Source organism: Lottia gigantea (assembly GCF_000327385.1).
Source record: "Lottia gigantea unplaced genomic scaffold LOTGIsca_50, whole genome shotgun sequence".
In the NCBI taxonomy this organism is placed as follows: Eukaryota; Metazoa; Mollusca; class Gastropoda; family Lottiidae; genus Lottia; species Lottia gigantea.
In genome coordinates, this window is record NW_008709716.1 from 785332 (window position 1) to 802658 (window position 17327).

Sequence of the window (17327 nt, forward strand, 5' to 3'; positions counted from 1 at the left end):
ACTGCCATATATCGCCATGTATTAATAATGCGATCAATTAATTGACCATGCTTGATTTTCTTTATTGCAACAAATTGCAAATGGCCAATTTCAAACCGTGACCAAATCAGGCTACCGGTTACCAAGTGATCAAGTTAGATAAATGATATTTTGACAGATGTCCATGCACATGGATATTGTTATGAAAAAAAATATTTCTTCCAGTAATAATAAATAGTCTAGTATTAAGAGTGAAGAAGTTCCTAAAAACTCCTATGTAAAGCACTTACAAGGTCGCAAATCAAGAGATCTGATTGATATGAAGGGTGGAGTTGGCAGAGTTAGTAAACCTATTTAGTTTTGGATATAAAAACCGTACCAGCAGGAGCTTATATTATAGACAATTACAAGACGTTTCGTGTAGGCCTATAGAGGGGCCTACATTGGAAAATCTGTTTTGTAAGTCACTGTAATACTGTTTGACAATAGATGAAGTTTTGACAGCTGTATGATTAATAGTGGCAACAAATAGAATAATTTGTTTGTCATGTTGGATGTTAAGTCCAATTGGAGTCACCGTTTCGAGTGGTCCATCAGCAGCTTTCTGTATTTCTAGCCTTTTTGTTTGATGAGGTTAGTCTAGTATAAGGTTTTATACGAGAAACTCTCATTATTGATCCCGTACAAATACGACACTTGTTTTTTGTCTTTAGAACACAAAAAAAAACTTTAAAGATGGGTTTCCTTGTTTTTTATTGTCAAATTATAAGCAAACTATTTGATTAATTGATGTTTCTAATGAATTATCATATCATATCATTATGTTCCTATTGTATGTAATAAGGAGTTTTAACCAATCACAAAAATCCACTTATGTACAGTCTGGATAAAAGAAAAAGACTTTCTGACCTTTCCTGATCGGGATTTTGCTGGTAATTCTCATCTACTTTAACTAATTATGTGAGACAAACTGGTAGTTTTCCAAGTCATTTGAATACCTCTAATTTCTATCCATAAAAGTATAAGCATTTTCGTTTTTGTAAATGAAGATAGCTTGCCAGGCAAGGTAATATACGCCCACTGGCAGCTTTGATTTTGAATAAAAATATTTAGCAGTACAGTAACAATCACCAGTATGAAATATTCAACCTTCAGTCATACACTTCTTTTGAACTCTTTAGGGAGATACGGTACTGAATAATATTGATCAATTTTTAGCTCGTGAAAACTCTAGAAGGCAGATATTCAATCTTCAGCGCGGGACTGAATAATGAAACCAAGTTTTGTCAAAATCCAGTAAGAATCATGCCTTTTAGTGTTTAAGAGCTAAATTTGAAAGCGTTTTCCAGAACAAGGGCAATAACTCATACTAAATATTTTCAATTCTTCTGATTTTCAAAAGGGTTCATCCTTGGGTGATAACGAACATTCACATCAAGTTTCATCAAAATCTGTCAACAATTGTGCCTTCTAGAGTGATTACGAGCTAAAAATTGAACGCGTTTCCAATAGCAAGGGCAATAACTCTTAATAATTATTTTTTTTATTTTTCTGATTTTCAATAGGGTTTATCCTTCGGTGATAACAAACACTCATGCCAAGTTTCGTCAAAATCCGTCAAGAATTGTGCCTTCTAGAGTGTTTACGAGCTAAAAATTGAACGCGTTTTCAAGAACAAGGGCAATAACTCATACTAAATATTTTTCGATTATTTTGATTTTCAATAGGGTTCATCCTTGGGTGATTACGAACACTCATACCAAGTTTTGTCAAAATCCGTCAGGAATTGTGTCTTGTAGAGTGTTTACGAGCAATTGTGGACGGACCGACCGACGGACGGACGGACGGACATGGGTGACGGCAATATACGCGTATAAAAATAAGGGAACCCATCTTTAAAATGTGCCAAACAATAGCTGCGTTGTATCGTCTGACTTCTTTGAGTGGTAGGCCCTATAATAATATAATCAAATATGCAACTTTGAACGAAATATTCATACAATTAACCATAGACTTGGCTTCTTTTTAAAAACAATTTAGTACACATTCATGAACATAAAATGGTTGACAACTTTCACCACATGCTTGGCTTTCAAAACTAAAGGTAGTCCGTCCGTACCATGCAACATGGAAGTAAAAAGGTACTGGGAACCGTACGTGGCGCAATGACAACATGATGTGGTCAGAATTGATAAAAACTTTTAATATGTACGCAGTCCATAGTTATTATTATAGGCCTATAAAATAGTTCTAAGTCAATAGCCTGACTCTACTCTACATAATAAATTATGTGCAGGAGACTTTTGCACGGATTGATTTTCATTTTGTAAAATGTTGTTCAAAAAGTTATAAGTAATGAAAATAGAATATTACTGAATGATTATTTGGCTAGAACTGACAAAAAAAACAAAAAAAAAAGAAATATTTTTCCATAATGCGTTACAGATAAACGTGGAGATGTTAAATTTGAAGGTAACCCGGAAGCTGTCCCAACCGGAAGTACACTTTGTCAACAAACATTTTTGATGAGGCACCTCATGATAAATGAAAAATGAAGTTTTCTTTATTTATCATCTCGTATATTTTGGTTGTTATTGAGAGCAAAGATCTTTATGAAACTTTAGGGGTGACTAAAAGCGCAAGCACACAAGAAATCAAGCAAGCATACAAGAAATTAGCCCGAGAGTGGTAAGTTATGTATGTTTTCACTTTCAGACATGATGATACAGATAATCATTAATCATGGTACCGGTACATCTAAACGGTGATTTTTTTCGCGTTGCATATCAACTGAATGAAATCATTTTTCATCAAGCCAAAAGCCAGGTGTAGCTAAATTGTAGGCCTACAGAGTGAGTATCAGTATTTGAAATTGCTCTTTACTTTTCTCAGTAAAAACTTATGTTTTTACAATGATTATGTTTTATTACATCTTGTACTTGCAGGCACCCCGATAAAAACAGTGATCCATCTGCAGCTGATGTATTTACTAAAATTAATGAAGCTTATGAGGTTAGTTCGTAGTGAAGTCATTAAAATCTTGTAATTGGATGCCTTACTTAGAATGCACGTAATCCTCATAGGATTGACCACTGGAACTCTTGAAGTTTCCATAGTATATATAGTGTTATAAATAATATACTTTTTTTCTTGGTATTTTATTAGTGATGTCCTATTGTCGACGACAATTGATTATCGGTCGTGGAAAGTCCAACGATGTTACTAATCGATTCCAAACTGCAAGTTAGCGACGTCGGCAAACAATATATAAAAGTCAGTCATGTATTTTTATACGCCCACATGAATATGTGGTCGTATATTGTCGTTGCCCCGTCCGTCCGTCAACATTTCTTGTGAGCACTATAGAGACTACAGTTTTTATCTGATTTCGATAAAACTTGGTGTGATGCTTTAGATTGATAAGATCTCGGTCAAGTTCGAATTTGACATATTTTTGATGAACGGTTTTTGAGATATTGCCCTTGACTTAGAACGCCTTGAAATTTGTTAAAAATTGTTCGTGAGCAGGATTGAAGCTACAGTTTTCATCCGATTCTGATGAAACTTGGTGTGATCATTGGAATTCATAAGATCTCGGACAAGTTCTAACTTGACGCATTTTCGATGAACGGTTTTTGAGTTATTGCCCTTGACTTTGTTAAAAATAGTTCGTGAGCAGGATTGAAGCTACAGTTTTCAACCGATTTTGATGAAACTTGGTGTGATCATTGGAATTGATGAGATCTCGGACATGTTCTAACTTGACGCATTTTCGATGAACTGTTTTCGAGCTATTGCCCTTGACTTTGTTAAACGCTTCTAAATATGTTTGTGAGCACAATAGAAGCTACAGTTTTCAACCGATTTTGATGAAAATGGGTGTGATCAATGGAATTGACAAGATCTCAGACAAGTTTTAACTTGATGCATTTTCGATGAACGGTTTTTGAGTTATTGCCCTTGACTTTGTTAAACGCTTCTAAATATGTTTGTGAGCACAATAGAAGCTACAGTTTTCAACCGATTTTGATGAAAATGGGTGTGATCAATGGAATTGACAAGATCTCAGACAAGTTTTAACTTGATGCATTTTCGATGAACGGTTTTTGAGTTATTGCCCTTGACTTATTAAAAACGTGTCAAAATTTGTTTGTGAGCACAATAGACGCTACAGTTTTCAACCGATTTTGATGAAACTTGTTGTGATCATTGGAATTGATAAGATCTCGGATAAGTTCTAACTTGAGATATTTTTGATGAACTTTTTTTGAGTTATTGCCCTTGACTTTATAAACAGGCGTCAAAAGTTGTTTTTTGCCCTTGATTAGAGCTGTGTGATTTAATTGTTTGTTGTATTTGGGTTATTGATATTGATTTTAAAAAATTTTGTGGAATTACTTAGCATAAATAACTGGCATATATATACGTAATTGAATTCAATCTAATAAAATTTCTTCAATATGAGAAAATTCGTACTTTAGTCACTAAAGACTGTTTTATCATTTCTGACAGCTGCCAGTGGGTGTATGTTACCTTTTTGTTTTATGTTGATAATAAAAAAAAATTCTGCAAATACATTAAACTTAACTTATTATAAGATTGGGTGACTGAAACAGTGAGATCCTGATAATTTGTCACACCTTTGATTAATTTTTCTCGAGGACTAGTCTAAGATTCCGCACAGAAACAAATGATGCATGATTGTAACTATAAATAGTATCGTAGTCACAGATTGTGCTGAATAAGGTATTACTATTAAACTAAAGTAGATAGCAGATGACATTTGGGGACGTAGAGAAGATCAGCATAGATATGGCCTATTTGCAAGGATTCATCATGTAACGATTGAAATACGACACTTCTATTTGTAACAAAAGAATAATGACTTATAAATATCCATTTTCGTAAGAAATACCGCAAATCCAAGCTTTAAAAATTCTTGGTTAGTTTGGAGAATCTACTCATGCGACCTTGAAAATTTAGATCCAAGGTCACAGGTATAAATATGACAACTGCAAGTATTTCATCACTTCAATATCAACATTGAAGATATGAGTATAAGAAAAACCATTATTAAGGAAATATTATCAAAAGTGGATATGTCATGTAAGCCTATGTGAGGTATAGTCAATGTTGTGGAAAACGGCGACATTATCGCTCAATATTATGATTTCTGCGTTATGCCAATTTGTTGTTTTTTTTTCGTCCAGACATGCATTATTTACAGCAACAAATTTTTCAGATATACTCGTGTGACAAAGGGACGTACATTGCATGGATATACATTTGAAGTTAGAGAAAGACTACTACTGTTGTATTTATTTTTTGTACTATTTTTATACGCCCACATGGAAATCTGGACGTATGCACGATAGAGGCTATAGCTTTAATCTGATCTTGATGAAACTTGGTATGCATGTATATATTGATGAGATCTCAGTCAAGTTCGAAATTGGTAATAATCCGATGAATGGTTTCAGAGTTATTGCTCTTGACTTAGTAAAACGTGTTAAATTTGGCTTGTATGGATGATGAAGGCTGCAATTTTTATCTGATCTTGATGAAACTTAGTGTGCATGTATATATTGTTGTTCAGATCTCGGTCAAGTTCGAAATTGATAATAACCGGACGAACGGTTTCAGAGTTATTGCCCTTGACTTAGTAGAAAAGCTTCAAATTTTGCTTGTAGTCATGATACCGGGTGCAGTTTTTATCTGATCTCAATGAAACTTGGTATGCATGTATATATTGATGAGAATTTCGAATTTGGCTTGTAGGCCTGACAGAGACTACATTTTTTATTCGTTTTTTGATGAAACTTGGTACAAGATCTCAGTAAAGCTTGAAATTAGTAATAATAGGATGATTGGTTTCACATATTAAACCACTACAGACTTTGATATCATTTCTGACAGCTGGTAGTGGGCGTATGTTACCTGGCAAGCTATCTTTGTTATTTATATGACACTACTGTATAACTTTTATTAAAAGTACATGTACTTAATTAATAGCAAGACTTCTACATCATTAAAATTTTAAACTGCTGTGTAATTTCGGTCCATAGAGCAAAAAAGTTTGTATATCAAAAAACTATGAAATTAATTTATAAAGCATTCAAACATGTTCTCCGATTATTTTGATGAACCAATTATTATTTTATTCCGATTGCTCATCACCATATTTTATGCATTGTTTGAAATACAAAAGAAAGGTCATCATTACCCTTCAGCTATGTGCTAATAGATAGTAAGTTTATCTATAACCTTATTTCATTTCCATTAAGCAATGTTGTTTTTTTTAAGAGACACCACTGAAGATTCCTTTAGGATTATTTACATTTTATTTCAACATAGGCCTACTCATATTTGCATTAACAGATCAGATTGTCAAATCTTTTAATTTATTCAGACACTAGGAAGTAAAGAGAAAAGAGCAGCCTATGATAATTTTGGACATACTGCAGGGCATCAAGAGCCACAAAGGCATGGATTTCATTATGGTGGATTTCAAACATTTGATGAGTTTTTTGGTGGTGGAGGTGGTTTTAGATTTAATCACTATGGTAATAAAGATTCGGTTATAGGAAAATATACTATAACCTTAAGGTGAATAAAAACTTACCAGTTTTATAACAATGCCCAGGATTTTGCTCAAAAAAAATCCTAATTATGCTACTGTGGTTGATGTTATTCTTTTCTGTAGTTTAATGAATTATTTTGATTTTGTGAAATCAATTGCAGATGAAAAGTTATGTCCCGAAAATCCATCCTTCAACCTTAATAGAATATTATTTGTCATACATTATGGAATGAAAATCGGTGTCATCACTTACAACAATTTATCTACAATTTGGTCTATATTTCAGGAAATATGAAAGTATTATAGTACCAGAAAGTCACTTCAAACCCTGTTTTATATATGTCTATAGTGATTTCTGTTTTAACTGTATGAGAGTTGAGCCACTTATAGAGAAAATTCTAGTAGAGTTAGATAATATAGGTAAGATCATATTACTATTTCATTGGCAGTGTGGACAACTATCTGTTACTTATTTATCAGTCTACAGATAATATTGAAAATATCTTGTCTGGCAGAGTTTGAATAGCTTTGCTTTCCTCTGATTGGTGATTCTTTTAGCAAATGAAAATTTAAAAATGAAATAATAGGCTTTATAGGATTTGTCTATAACAAGAAAAGATGATGAATTAAAGCAGAAACTTATTGGTTTAGTTGTCAATTTTTGCAATTTTCTTTTTTTCTAGTTTTGCAAAGATGCTTCATTGATTTTCTTAAATTTGATTTGATTTTGTAGGTTTATGTGTTGGTACGTTTCATGCAAGAGATAGTTCATCTTTAACATCGCATTTACGTATTCATAATGTACCTTCAATACTGTCCATTGTTAATGGCCGGCCGTCTTTTTTCAATGACCATCTTAGCATGCAGATATTACGAAATTATGTTCGAGGTCTATTTCCTAAATCAACTTTAACAAAGGTAAAATTTTTGATAAATTTTGCTAATGTAATTTTCTTTTATGACCGTGTTTATTACTCACTGGGTAGATTTCTGAACAAAAAAAACAACTACAACAAACAAAAAACCAAACTTTCTGCACAAATTTATCAGGCAAACTGGAATTTAGTTGGTATTGTTTGATTAGGGTACAAAGGCTTTTGCATAACATGCTGAAAATCATTTTATTAGAGCATCACTTAAACTGTATTTCCATTTTGTGAACAGAAGAAAAGATTAATTTACAAAAAAACAACATGAATCATAATTCTTGATTAAAATAAAGTTTTCTGTGTAAAAGGGTAAAGTTAGGCTCTGAGAAGGGAGTACCCAGAACAAATTGCAAGATTTTGTTTCTCATCTTAGATAAGTTATATACATGTGTATGAACCCATACACAAAACCAGGTGGATCGGTTACCATTACAACCATGTCTTATTAGCTAAAATCCAAAATGGTGGCCATGGATTCATAAAATCATCAATATCTATAAAACGATGCACTCTAGATAAAAATAATGTATTAAGTGCAAATAGGTAATCGACCTGTCTGAGTTCAAAAATCACAACTTCATTGGTCTGTGACGTCAAATGGGCAAAAACGTTCACACATACATGTGTGGTTAAATTATGAATCATCAACGCATTAAAAGTACGTAAAACATTAATAGTTATGGTGAGAAATACTGCATTAATTTCCATATTATAAACTGTAGTAACATACAAATTAAGAACGTGACATGTTATGCTCCATACAAATTGTCTATAATTCGAATTCCTCATCATCAGAGTGTTCACATAGTTCAGTGACCATTGTTGTGAGTTCAAACATGCTGTGCCTTTACATTCGGAGCATGCACCAGTACAGTCTAATCCATTCTTTTTACATGAACATCGCTTCGAGTTACAATCACCTTGCAGCTACATCTTATCATTTGCAGCAAACTGTCCGGTGCAGGTGGTAGTTTCATCTTGATAGCTTTGTATCTTTGATGTAGAAGAGTCCATCCCCACTCGTTTGAACTAAGATGATTATCTTTCCAGCATTGGACCTGGTGATATACTCTCATTACGTGATACTTGGCTGAGTCTGATGTCAGTGGTAAGCATTCAATGGTGACATGCGAGTTCCTTGTCGAAACTTTCTCTCGAAATTTTCGATACCGTAGCTCATTTAGGGTTTCATGTTTGAGGCCACCGTATATGGCAACTAGTACCCTTTCACCAGCTGCCATTACTTCTGCTTTTCTTGAATCTGTTCTCAAAAACAATTTACATATATTACGGAAATATTCAGATTTTACAGCCTTTTTCAGAACCATACCTTTGCCGATTCCAAACATTCTTGAAACTGTATCACAGCCTGTTAACACATGCAATAATGGTAGGATTTTACACATTTCTTCACCAAGTCCGTTTCTCAGAGTACCAATGTCCCATTTATATCTTGAATTCTTGCTCTCAGACCGGAAGAACAGTCAGCCACTTTCTGTTACGTTTGAGTGATAACATAACAGTGCTAATATGTCATTATCTTCGCCAAGCAAAGTAGTTACACCTTTTTGACTGGAATCAATCGCAGTTTTTACAATCAGTAAGTCAGCATCACCTACAGCGACTTTTGTTTCAATACCATTCTCATGTAACCGATTTATCAACAAATCGATAAAGATCCTTTTGTTGGTTTCATTTGCTAAGAATTTTCCTTTATTAGACTTCAATGGCTTTTTACCACTAAAACCAACAATGGTTGGTGCCATTATGCCCTTTGTTCGCCTTAGATGAGCCTCATCTTTCGTGGATGGACCGTTGTACCCATCAAACAAAACCCTAGTATTAGGATACTTAAGCAGAAATTTTATATATGACATACATATATCATTGAAAGTGACAACTGATGAGTTTGTTTGCTTCCTCCATCATACAACATGAAATTCCGAAATAGAAACTTCCTGAATTGCAAAGCTACCCAACACTTCTGAAAGTTGTGCCTTGTTAGCCTCTCGCATCATACCACTATTATCAAAAAGGGATGCAGGATGACCTGTACGTTCGTATGTAAACAGGTCAGATATGTTGTTCATGTCTGTTCTCTGTTCGCCTAAGATGATCAATCGCTGGAACAAAAGCTGAGGATGGACTTGGAACGTTTTCGCCTCTAATTGTTACACTATGTTTTGCGGCCATGGTGACAACTTCGTCTTTCTTACAAAAGAAAATGTCAAGAGCATCTTTTCCATACATATTTTTCATTATTTGCACTCCAATTTCACGGGCTTTGTAGCAATTCACGTCAGGTGCAGCAATTTCGCCAGTTGTTATATTCCGGAGTTCATCAGAGAACTCGAAAGGATTATGTTCAATCAGATACTCTAAAACGACTCTTGTATTGTGCGTGTCTTGTTTGACACGGCCACCAGCTATTTCTTTGTGCTGATCGCTACTTGTTTGTCGTATGTTTGTAAAATCCTGCATGGACTCATTATACAAGGCATAAAATGGCATAGACTGAATCCATATGTTTCTCTGAGCCTCATTCATTACACCACGACCATGTACCAATCCTCCGGTCCTCTTGATAGTCCGCATCATTGTCTGCTCAATAACCAAATCCTTTGACAGACCTGCCCACTGTCTGTCTGACCGTCTTATAACGAATAATCCTTTACTAAACAAGTCATAGATGGTTGCATGTTTCTCCCGTAACTCCATCATATCCTATACGTAAATTTGAACCGATTTTGGTTAATGCCTATGACCTGATGCGGCAAAAAAATAAATCACTTCTTGGAGGCTGAAGATGTGAGTTTTCCAATCTCCCAACCGTTGGGAACATAGAAAAGACTATCATACTCATCATTTGTAGCCAGAGATCAGCGGTTTTGTGATTTAAGAGAGACTTCTCCATGTTCAGATCAGTAACTTATCTAATAACAGCATTGTGTCTTTCAGGTCTTGATCTAATTCAATGTCACATACGGTGTCAGTGAGGTTTACATTACGACACCTTGATAGCAGCATCGCATTCAAAAATGTATCTACGCTGAATAATCGCCATAAACTTGACACAAGACCTCACGTAAACCAGAATTTATGTCCGATTGCAGCTATGAAACTCATCATTGTATGAAAACCACCAAGTTCAAGAACAACGCACTTCAAATCACTGCTCGCCGGTTCATTGTTAATCATCTTCCGACTCTTCCACCAGAGTGGCTGGTCAGATGTGATGATCGGAGTGCAGCTATACTTCTGACACTGTCTTGACACGTATTTTAGCGTGGAATAAATACAGGAGAGATTTGTTGGTTCTAAATCAATCAAAGGCAAAAATTTTATCGTGGATTTACCAAAATATGAAGGGGCATATCTTTATGTTCATGGTAATAGAGAATAGGTATATTAGAGTTCCTTTCTCTCCTGGCTGCTAATTCTGTTCCTGTGAGACGTTTAATGGTTGCTCTTTTCAAAATGCTGGCGTGATTGTCTCAATAATTCCCATTGCGTGGAATGATCGCTTTCCATCCAGTGTGTATGGATTCCGATCAGCATTGTCACCAATAAATTGAAAATTACCTGTAGGAAGTTTGAAGTTGGTGTCAAATGTTGGGACGAAACATGCTGACCAGATGTGAAGGAATCCCCGGTAGATATAGACTCGGTATCCATCTGCAAAGGTTGAACCACATGCTCAAGAGACGATGTTTGTTAGCCACTAGCACCATCATTTGACCCCGTGTCGTTCTGTGTTTCTTCCGTTACTAGTTGTGTACACATGTGATCAAGTTCTGGAAATGAAGGTCCCTGTTCGAACTCTAAAGAAGCGTCACCAGATTGTGCAGCTGCACATTGCTCAAACAATCGCACTTCAGAATACGAAGAAAAGATCCCTTGACAGTGAAGATTGTCTATGAGGCTACGTGAACCATAATTATGATGCATTTGAACTGCCAGTCCAATTTGTAAAGGCGCAGTAATGCAGCGTGGTCTTGTGGCTTGTACCATACATTGGCCAATTGAAGCAATTTTCTGATATTTGACGGTACCAACGAAGAGCTCATCCAAGAAAATTTGCAGAAGGTCCGGCAGGAAATCATTCATTCTTTGTAAAGAACATAGTTCATCGGGGTCCGGATAATACTCTTTAGAAAATTTGACATATTTCTGTATGATTTCGCTTTTTATCAAAGCAGCACTAGCCATTATTATTCTACGTTTCTCTGCGTTTTCATTGCCTGTTTGAATTTGATTCCTGTGATACTGCTGAAAAATTTCCGCGGCAGTTCGATTAAATGTAACTATGATTTTATGCATCCATGGTGGCCATTTTGGATTTCGGCAAATTAGTCATGGTTGCCATGGCAACCGATCCGCCTGGTTTTGTGTATAGGTTCATTTCTGGTTAAAAAAAAAATCTTGCAGTTTGTTCTAGGTACAATGTTATCTTCACCCGCCTATATATAGATGTGTTATGTTCTTGCACTTTTTAAATTATATATTTGTTTTAATTTTTCAGATAACTGACACCAACTATGAGAAATTTCTCTCTGGATATTCAGACAATAGAATTCGTGGAATTTTCTTCTCACCCAAAAATGAGCCTTCAACAAGATTGCTGGCACCTGCTTTTTATTATCAAGAAAGAGTAGCATTTGGTTTTGTATGTACTCACAGTAATGAGGCTATAATATTACTAAATAAATTAAATATAAACAGAAACAGAGATACACTGTTATTATTTAATGAAGATGCCACCAATCCTGTAGCTTCTGTTACAGTAAGTATCAATTTATAGGGCTATGGTTATGTTTAATAACCATGTTATGGTAAAAATTGATTTTACTCACCGTATCAATAATCAAAATGGATATAATATAAGTCATTGTTTTGAATATAAGTATTGTGAATTTTGATTTTGATTAATACTTTAATTGTAAAAATTGATTTTACTCACTATATCAATAATCAAAATGGATATAATATATGCTTAAGTCATTGTTTTGAATATAAGTATTGTGAATTTTGATTTTAATTAATACTTTAATTTAAGTAATTAAGACTTCAAATTAAATTTCAAGTAAAGAAATTTAAGAGTAAGTCAATTGAATCAATGTTTTCTATAAATAGATGCAGCAACTATCACGTAAAACAGTAGATGAATTAATAGATAGTAATTTATATTTACAATTACCACGGTTATCATCACAGTCATTGTTTGATAAATTATGTCCTGAAGAATCTCGACGTAAAAGTAGAAGGTAGTTAATATACTTTTCTTCAAAATCAACATTATTTTAACATAATTAACCCATTATTATTAGTGAATATTACTTATTTGTTTTAGATTCTATATAGACAATTTTGAATCCAAAAGATTGTCTTATTTCTTTCATGCCATGCTCATAGCCGATAGATAAAATGATATGAATATTATTTCTCTAGGTTTCTGTAAGGAGATAATGGATTTGATTAAAAAAAACATCATCTCAGTTAATACATTATTTTAATCTTTTTGTATTGTAGACTATGTGTTGTGTTGGTAACAAAGAAAGCAAATGAACATGACAACCATAGAGCATTGTTTCGACAGTTTGCTGTAGATTCTAAGTTCCCACAAGAACGTGTGAGATTTACCTATATGTATGAAGATACACAAGAGAAGTTTATTAAAGCTTTAACTATGGGAAATAAAACAAGATCAAATGATGTATTAGAGGTAGGTAGAGAGTAGTTATAGAACTATTTCATCCAAGAATGTTCTGAAATTTTCTCGTGTCCGACTGACATCACTTATGAAAATACGAAATGTTTCCATTTCTGAAATAAATTGTATCCAATACAATAAATTGGATCTTACAATATTCAATGTTCATTGTTCACCATATTTCTGATCTGCAATATCGGAAATAAATTAATATTACCAGTTCATTGTACATATTGATCAGGCCCCAATAGTTTAATATGTAAGCCTTGTCTGCATTAGCCACATAATGCACTGAAAAGTAAGAAAAAGCTTTATTATATTTGCTAATTTTTAAACTCTAGGTTGCTATACTATGGAAGATGGATACCAAGCGTATTAACTATGAGTTTTTAGAGTATGGTTGGAATATAAGAGAGAATAGTATAGGATTAAGTAGGAATAGTCTAAATGCCAGATTACATGAGTTATTAGAGAACAATGGATATTTAATGTATAAAGTGGTTGTACCAGAAGTCTATAATGAACATGCTTTGGTATGTATATTATAACTATATATATTTGAAATAGATAAACTAATACCTCTTTTAGAGTTAGATTATATGATTGGTTTGATACAGGTCTAGTATTTATTATGTTATATATTTGATTGTAGAGTCTAGTAACAAGAATATTATTTAGATTATATGATTGGTTTGATACAGGTCTAGTATTTATTATGTTATATATTTGATTGTAGAGTCTAATAACAAGAATATTATTTAGATTATATGATTGGTTTGATAGAGGTCTAGTATTTATTATGTTATATATTTGATTGTAGAGTCTAATAACAAGAATATTATTTAGATTATATGATTGGTTTGATACAGGTCTAGTATTTATTATGTTATATATTTGATTGTAGAGTCTAATAACAAGAATATTATTTAGATTATATGATTGGTTTGATAGAGGTCTAGTATTTATTATGTTATATATTTGATTGTAGAGTCTAATAACAAGAATATTATTTTGATTATATGATTGGTTTGATACAGGTCTAGTATTTATTATGTTATATATTTGATTGTAGAGTCTAATAACAAGAATATTATTTAGATTATATGATTGGTTTGATAGAGGTCTACTATTTATTACCAGGTAGGTTACATCAGCCTCTTTTTTTTTTCTTTAACATTTCTGTCATTGATATGTACATGTCTTTGAATCTAGAAAGGAAAGGTTTCATAGGAGTTATTGCCTTGTTCTTGAAAACATGTCCAAATTTTAGCTCTTAAACACTAAAAGGCATGATTCTTGCCTGATTTTGACAAAACTTGGTTTTATTATTCAGTAATTGAATATTTGCCTTCTAGAGTTTTCACGAGCTAAAAAAGTTTTCAAGAATAAGGGTAATAACTCAGTATTATTCAGTATCGCCCTAAAGAGTTCAAAAGAAGTGTATGACTGAACTTTGATTATTTCATACTGGCAGTTGTTACCATATTGCCAAATAATTTTATTTAAAATCAAAGCTGCCAGTGGGTGTATTTTACCTTGCCTGTCAAGCTATATTATATTTATTTAGTTTAACATTACATTTGAAATACATTTTTCTATTTTCCTTTTCTACTGACACATAAGAGCTTATTGAGTTTTATATAAGCCCACATTATTGTGGACTGAAATGTAGGACTTCACGTTGTGTATTTTTAATAACTTTATTACAGTGATTTACATAGAGGAAAAGATGGTTACAACCTCATGCCACGTTGTTGACTGTATGACGGCATGCTTGGAAGTGTCGAAAGCGTGGCTTTGGTACAAGTTCATTTATTGTATTTATTGTTGTTAATACATTATATTAGTCCGAGGCACCTAACTTTAATTGTCTTTTTCTGAAGATTCCACAATTATAATGGAATGGAAATGTGGACGTATATTGCCGTAGCCCCTGTCTGTTGGTCCGTCAACATTTCTTGTGAACATAATAGAGACTACAGTATTCAACTAATTTTAATGAAATTTGGTGTGATCATTTATATTGATGTGTTCTTGGTCAAGTTCGTTGACTTAGGAAAAACATGTCAAAATTTGTTTGTAAACACAATAAAGACAACAGTTTTCATCCAATTTCATTGAAATTTAGTGTGAATATTTATGATGATAGGATCTTGGACAAGTTGGACTTGGCTATCATTCGATGAACGTTTTTTGAGTTATTGCCCTTGACTTAGGCGAAATGTGTCAAAATTTATTTGTGAACACAATAAAGACTACAGTTTTCATCCAATTTAAATGAAATTTGGTGTTAAAATTTATATTGATGAGATCTTGGACAAGCTCGAATTTGGCTATCTTTGATGAATGGTTTTTGAGTTATTGCCCGTGCCATTGACAAAATGCGTCAAAATTGGCTTGTGAACGCGATAGAGAGTACAGTTTTAAATGAAATTTGGTATGATCATTTGTATTGATGAGATCTTAGTCAAGATTGAATTTGACAATTTTGCGATCAACAGATTTTTAGCTATTGCCCACGACTTACTAAAAACACATTAAAATTTGTTGGCGATAGAGGTGACAGTTTATGTCAGAATTTTTATACGCCCACATGAAATGGGGGGGCGTATATTGTCGTCACCCATGTCCGTCCGTCCTTCCGTCCTTCCACAATTGCTCGTAAACACTCTACAGGGCACAATTCTTGACGGATTTAAACGGAACTTAGTATGTGTGTTCGCAATCACCCAAGGATAAACCCTATTGAAAATCAGCGAGATCGAAAAATATTTAGCAGGAATTATTGCCCTTGTTAATTTTTAGCTCGTAAACACTCTAGAAGGCACAATTCTTGACAGATTTTGACGAAACTTGGTATGAGTGTTCGTTATCACCCAAGGATAGACCCTATTGAATACAGCGAAATCGAAAAATATGTAGTATGAATTATTGCCCTTGTTCTTGAAAACGCGTTCAATTTTTAGCTCGTAAACACTCTAGAAGGCATAATTCTTGAAGGATTGTAATGAAACTTGGTATGAGTGTTCGTAATCACCCAAGGAAAAACCCTATTGAAAATCAGCAAAATCGAAAAATATTTAGTATGAATTATTGCCCTTGTTCTTGCAAACGCGTTCAATTTTTAGCTCGTAAACACTCTAGAAGGCACAATTCTTGACAGATTTTGACGAAACTTGGTATGAGTGTTCGTATTCACCCAGGGATAAACCCTATAGAAAAATCAGGGAAATCGAAAAATATGTAGTATGAATTATTGCCCTTGTTCTTGAAAACGCGTTCAATTTTTAGCTTGTAAACACTCTAGGAGGCACAATTCTTGACAGACTCTACAAGTCACAATTTTTTTGTTCATAATCACAATTTACAGTAGATGTCATTATTTTCCTGAGAAACTATTTTGGTTAACAAATAAGAAAATTTAATTTTATCATTTAACATGTCCCTAACCAGCCACCATACATGTACAGCATCATAAGATACTATAAATAGACCAAGTGGAAAATCCAAGACAGATATCCAATCATAGCTTGGACAATGTGTACTTGCTGTAAAACTTCATTTCAAAGTATTTCTCGATTTTATGTCAACAAGTGCTAGAAAATAACTAGTAATTCTTATTGTATATTACCATTTTCAATACATTCCAATTATTTTGATTCTCTTTGCACTTCAATTCTAATCATTATTAATCACTCTACAGCATTATTCATGTGATTTTACTTCAGCTTGAGTGTTTAGTGACTAAATTCTTTTTCACAAAAAGGTTTTTTGGAGATACACAACTTGATATTGGTCTGGAGATGCACAACTTGATATTGGTCTGATTCTTGAGAGGTTGATATTGGTCTGATTCTTGAGAGGTTGATATTAAGTAGCTTTTTTAACAAATTGAAAAGATTATATGATTACATTTCGAACATTTCAACTTCAACTTTGACAATAAACTGAGGTCAAGAATCAATTACCAAATTGAAATCGATTATTGAAAACAGGCTACTGATCAAAAATTTTAATGAAGAAATCTTCTGATTTCCGTCTATTGATGTATATGGTTGTATAAATTTGTCATTTATTCCTATCTGGTTCATAGAATTTCTAAAATATATAATTATCACATATAATCTGA

The 17327-nt window shown here is 33.4% G+C and overlaps 1 protein-coding gene across 1 annotated transcript; it reads left to right on the plus strand.

Moving 5' to 3' along the window:
* Positions 1-2530: 2530 nt before the first annotated feature.
* On the plus strand, positions 2531-13746 carry LOTGIDRAFT_218980 (hypothetical protein; the record flags this gene model as incomplete). Its single annotated transcript, XM_009062234.1, has 9 exons — positions 2531-2667; positions 2925-3002; positions 6400-6585; positions 6846-6979; positions 7293-7477; positions 12011-12271; positions 12622-12752; positions 13018-13210; positions 13540-13746. 9 exons carry the CDS (start codon positions 2531-2533, stop codon positions 13744-13746), a joined length of 1512 nt encoding a protein of 503 aa, XP_009060482.1.
* Positions 13747-17327: the final 3581 nt, after the last annotated feature.